Source organism: Mastomys coucha, unplaced genomic scaffold (genome assembly GCF_008632895.1).
Source record: "Mastomys coucha isolate ucsf_1 unplaced genomic scaffold, UCSF_Mcou_1 pScaffold22, whole genome shotgun sequence".
NCBI classification, from domain to species: Eukaryota; Metazoa; Chordata; class Mammalia; order Rodentia; family Muridae; genus Mastomys; species Mastomys coucha.
Window position 1 is genome coordinate 5,057,525 of NW_022196905.1, and position 5,907 is coordinate 5,063,431.

A 5,907-nucleotide genomic window follows, 5' to 3' on the forward strand; every position below is an offset into this window, starting at 1 on the left:
ATATCTAAAAAAAAAAAAAGACTGAAATATCTATAAACCAAGACCAGAAACTAAAAAACCATATTGACTAAACTCAGAAAGAAAATTAAGCAAATAAAAATGACATTAAGACAAAAGAGTAAGTTTAAGCATGACAAGGAAGAATGTAGTTAAACAAAATTTCATAACTGTGGAGTAATAGCAAGAAAAATGCCAAATGACCATGAAAAAATATGGTTAAAATAGAAAGTGCCAGAGAAAGTTCAATACACTTACAATAGGAGACCCTGAAAGAAGGAGATAGTAGAAAAGGATACTTACAATCATAGCCTAAGTTCACTGTTCTGGAAGTTCTTACACTAAAATGGACATGAGAAAATGTACTCATGATAATCCAGTCTAAAAAAAAATCAGGATTTAAAAATAAGGAAAAGCGGCGAGAGAGATGATTCAGTGGCTGAAGGGACTTGCCATCAAGCCTTAGTGAGTTCAATCTCTGGCTCATGGTGACCCATCTTCCTCTTACCCTCTGGGGTCCAGAGAACACACTGTGGTTGCATGTACCCGCACACACTCGCATGCACATACACACATAAGATAATGTAATGCTTTTTAAATAACGAAAAATAAATGAGTTTTTAAGGAAAGTATCAAAAGCTAGGAGACAGATTATGCAAAGCAGTATTGCTTTGGAAGGAGGAAGCTGAGGAATGAATCCATGGCCTTACACACAGTAGAATGCATTCTACCACAGAACTGACTCCTAGGTTTAATCTACAAAGAAGTCGTTCAGCTCACTCAATCCTGGTGTAGTCCTACCAGCCAAAGTAGAACTCCTTGTAGTATAAAAACCATTAAATACAGCACCCAGAAAAGTATTGTATCATGAGTACAGCTCTGCTCATGTTTAACAAAAATAAAAGGAAGCCTTAAAGCAGTTGAACTCTCCTCAAGTAATTTACCTACCACTTACAACAAAAAACATTCACAGTGGGTATCCTAACAATGTGGATTTGACATTCAAAGAAGAAGAAAACTACAGCCCATAATGGGGAGATAAATCAAGAGACACAAATATAAAAGCAGCATGTATTATAGAATCCAAGGGAAACTAGCTGCCATCTTATAAAGGTAATCATGCACGTTATGAGATCAGGAGCTGAGGCCTCTGGACAGTATCTGTGTAGCGAACCTTGAAAGCAAAGACTCTATCACTATTTAACTTTTAGATAGTCAAAGTCCTTGCAAGAGTCTTAACTGGAAGTTCATGAGAGACCCTGATCAGGACTCACCAACTCAGACGCTTTCAAATTCCTGACTTGGGGAAACAGGTAATTACTTTGTTGTTTTAAGGCTTACAAAAGTGAAGTAGCAAGAGGTGACCAGTACAAGAAGCATCATCACAGACCCAAAGGGCATTAACTGCAAGGCCAACAGGGGCTGGGGAGATAACTCCGTAGACAAAGCACTCGCCCTGCAAACCTAAGGACTGAAGGTGGGATCAGAGACCCTAAATAAAAGCTTCATTCTGGGCAGGCAAAGACAAAGCATCTCAGGGACAAGATGGCTGACGAGACCACGTAGAATTGGCAAGTCCATGTTCAGGGACAAGATGGCTGACGAGACCACGTAGAATTGGCAAGTCCGTGTTCAGGGACAAGATGGCTGACGAGACCACGTAGAATTGGCAAGTCCGTGTTCAGGGACAAGATGGCTGACGAGACCGCGTAGAATTGGCAAGTCCGTGTTCAGGGACAAGATGGCTGACGAGACCACGTAGAATTGGCAAGTCTGTGTTCAGCAACACAGCCTACCTTAACAAGTAATGTGAAAAGTTATTGAGGCATGCATCCAATGTAAACCTCTGGACTCCTACACACACACACACACACACACACACACACACACACACACACCACATGAGAGAGAAAGAGAGAGAGAGAGAGAGAGAGAGAGAACAGAAAAGGGGGATATCATAAATAACTTTGTAAATCAATATATTCAGAAACCTAGATGAAATTAACTCTTTGACACAAACTACCAAAGCTCACTCAAGACAAAAGGGCCTAATAATAGAAAACACACTTTTCCTCTATTTACAAATGATTCATTCACATAAAAACTGATTGTCTAGGTATCAAAGGTGATATTTATAAACAATGCTAAATGTGGTGCAACAAAACCATAAATTCTAACAAAGATTAAAAACAGAACATTTTGAATAAGGAACTACACATAGACATTATATAAGCTCCAAAACCAGTAATGAGACACTATACAGAAGTATCTACGGGATCCTTTTAAAACAGCAAGATGAGGGAAATGCAATACTAAATGTAACACCTTAGAAGCATAGAAACAGAAAGTGTGCGGTCACTGGCTGATTTGGGACAGTGCAAACAAAATAAAGGAAGCAACACTCACAATCACACATCACAAAGAAGTAAGATGAGAAAGTTATTCCTTATAACAAAGCGCCAATTCATAGAAAGGCATGATAGTGTTAGAAAAGGCTTGAGAGATTTGGCACCAATCACTATTATTTAGCTATTTAAGCCAAGAATCTAGTATTTAAAAGCTGCAGTATACAAAACCAATGCAGTGACCCACAGCCAAACATCAGATGGAACTTGGGGGTCTTGTGAAAGAGTTGGGGGAAGGATTGAGGAACTTGGAGGGGACAGGGACTCAGAACTCCACAAGAAGACCAAAAGGCTCAACTAACCTGCACCCTTGGGGGGGCTCCGAGAGACTGAAGCACCAACCAAAGAGCATACATGGGCTGGATCTGGGCCTCCATACACACATATGTAACAAAAGTGCAGCTTGGTCTTCACATGGGTCTCTCAACAACTACAATGAGTCCTGCCCCTGACTCTGTTGCCTCCTATTCCCCTAACTGAGCTGCTTTGTCTGACCTCAGTGGGAGAAGATGTATCTAATCCTGCAATGGCTTCAGGTGCCTGGTGGGCTGGTTCCTGGGGGGTGGGGGGCAGCTCCCCTCCTCAGAGAAGTGGAGGGGTCGTTAGAGGAGGGCCTATGTGAGGGGGAAATGGGGAGAGTGATCAGGATGTAAAGTGAATAAATAAATAAATTAATGGGAAAAAGGAACTAAAATAAATAAATAAATAAATAAATAAATAAAAGATGCAGTGTATAGGTGAATGTGTAATGGCCCAAAGAATCTCACTGAAAAGTACTTGTTAATTTCAAAAGAAGATCTGGCAGAAGTCACACTAACTTGGTGACTGGCATTTTAATATCCACACAAGGAGTAGTTGACTTTTTGTGCCTTGAAGGGAACACAGCACAGTTTCTAGGATGCCTCTGACCAAATACTTTACCAGAATTCAATGGTGAGAAAATATCAAACCTAATAAGCTTAACTCTTTTTTTTTTTTTTTCGAGACAGGGTTTCTCTGTGTAGCCCTGGCTATCCTGGAACTCACTCTGTAGACCAGGCTGGCCTCGAACTATCCGCCTGCCTCTGCCTCCCAAATGCTGGGATTAAAGGCGTGCGTCACCACTGCCCAGCTTAAGCTTAACTCTTAAAAATAAAATTCAAGTTAATAAAAACACAGACTAAGAACTGCTCCAAAATGAGAAATAAGATAATTAAATACTCTGTGCAAATTTGCATCAGATAGCAGTTGTAGTAACTGTACTGAGGTGAGGTTTGAGTGGACCCTTGTTTTATGAAATGAGTGCTAAATTATTTACAGATCAAGCAGCAAGAAATGTATCTATGATTTAATCTCAAGGGGTCAGGAAAGTGTGTGCACAGGACCAACCACAATCATACTTAGGATCAAATCAGTTGTGCTGGATAGCTTTTAGACAGTGCTTAAGACTTAAAGGAGATGCTTAAGGAATAAAAAATTAGAAATTACCTACATCAAAAGCTAATCTGTTTCTAGTCTAATCCAATGGCTATAATTGTTTTCTAAGGGGCTATTGGAGATACAGACAAGTGATGTAAAACACTTGCTTCTGCCCATCCTGTGCAACACTTGCCTGGCATGTGAGTGGCTGCAGGTTCAATCCCCAGAACAGATATGCACGTGCATGCACACAAATACACACACACACACACACACACACACACACACACTTGAACTTTTCTGAATGTTTCTGTAAAAGTGAAAAACATTTCAACTGGATATTTCAACAGTTGTGCAAGAGGTGGCTAACTCGTTTCCGTCTATGATAATAAATTTTAGGCATTCTTTGAAGGTTCACATGGTTTGAAAACCTCTAAGGAAGCCCATGCTTCCTGTGTGTATATTCATCACACAGCATTTTCTTAATTCCCAGTAATGCTTAGAGACAAGTTTTACTTTTTAGAAAACTTGATATCTGCTCAGTATTCTAGAGATTGTTGCTTCAACACACGTGGAAATTAATGACTCCTGTCACTAAAGGGCAAGTTACACGCAGCTGAGTTTAATATTCAGAGGAAAAGTCCATAGTCAGGATCTTAAATTAAGGTAATTTGTTGTACCATAGGGAGTGGGGCTGGGGTGAGATTTTCTTTTTAAACAGCCAGAGTTTCAGAGGTAACTGACACCATCACAGTTACTTAGTCTCTCTAAATTTCCCAGGACTTGATTTCAACTATAAAATGATGAGTTTTGGATTTTTCTGTTTGTTTAAGTTCGGCTTAACAGTGGACCCTGAGTGCTGTATAAATCAAAATCGTGAGTGTAGTAACACATCGCCTAGGTGAACTCTGGTTAAGACCTACAGAACTGCGCCTCCCTCTTCCAGCACCAGCCAGGAGCAGGCGAGCCATCCCGCCCTCCCTGTGTCCCGCGGCGTCTCCGCCTAGCGAGCGCGCGTGCGCAGAGCTTCGGCGCTGCTTCACCGGTCTCTGCTACGCTCGCCGAGCCAGCCAGCTAGAGACGTCGCGGTCAGGCTGTGCCGCGAGTGACAGGCTCTCGCGCGACAAAATGACCCCGCAGGGTACCTGAGCTGAAATGAATCCCTCATACACAGTTTTCTCCCGGTTCTGAGGAAGCAGCAGCGGGAAATGGCGCAACAGGTCTGCTTCTGTGTCGGCCATGTCGCCCAGGAATGGCCGCCGCACATGCGCACTCTGCGGAGGGACAGGGCGGAAACCCGCTTAGGCGGGAAGTCTGGAGATCCAAGCCCTGGTGGATACCGCAGCCCTGACCTGTACAATTAACTGAGCCAACTGGTCTCCTTAGCAGCAGAAAGGAAGATCACTCTCAAGTCCACAGGTCTGACTGATCAGGATTATTCTGACCTTGATTGTCAAAAAATAAAACCAACAAAATCCTCTTGTTGGTTTTATTGAAGACCGATGCAACTCCAGAGCTGACTTTCTTACTCGGCCAGAGTTTTTACAGTGTGCCCATAGCATACTGTCTTTACCCAGAACCAGCACCATCACCTCTCCTGTTCTTGTGTTTGCTCTGGACTAGGTCTCCTGTGTACTCCCAGTATACCCATCAACCAACTGCATATGTAAATAAATTGTACAGTCAATACATCATGTATATTGTATGCTGATTCAGTGTTGTACCATGTTTAATTAGATATATTTGAAAGAAGCCCATGTAAATTGAGAGAGATTCAATATATTCTTGAGGTAGTACAAACTTTTTTCTGACAAACTTTCCTATACATTTTGCTAACTTAGGGATGGTTACTCATGCACTCTTTACTAAATATAGATTTAAAAAACTTGTTACCTTGTGATAATTTGGTATCACAATAAGTCACTTTTGATTCTACTATTTTTAAGATCACTGTAATATGTAAGTAAGTAAGATTGTGCAAAGATGGATAAGATATTCTTCCTTCCTGTTATTACCCTCATTGAAGATTGGATTTTAAAAGATTAATATCTTGGCAGAATTTGTCACAATATTCTGGATGTTTATAGAACACAAGAATACTGTACTT

General features: G+C 41.1%; 1 protein-coding gene across 4 annotated transcripts in view; it reads right to left on the reverse strand.

Moving 5' to 3' along the window:
* Fancl (FA complementation group L) overlaps positions 1–5,178 on the reverse strand; it is a 68,479-nt gene extending 63,301 nt beyond the window's left edge. For 2 of the 4 annotated variants that reach the window (XM_031342092.1, XM_031342090.1), the window contains exons 1-2: positions 4,946–5,046; positions 1,272–1,793 (exon numbers count right to left, since the gene is read on the reverse strand). Coding sequence is in view for 1 of the 4 variants with exons in the window: in XM_031342089.1 (XP_031197949.1) it covers positions 4,946–5,041 (96 nt within the window). In the remaining 3 variants the exon portion in view is untranslated. Of the gene's footprint in view, positions 1–1,271; positions 1,794–4,945 lie in introns of all 4 variants that reach the window. The other 2 variants (XM_031342091.1, XM_031342089.1) reach the window with 2 other exon arrangements.
* Positions 5,179–5,907: the final 729 nt, after the last annotated feature.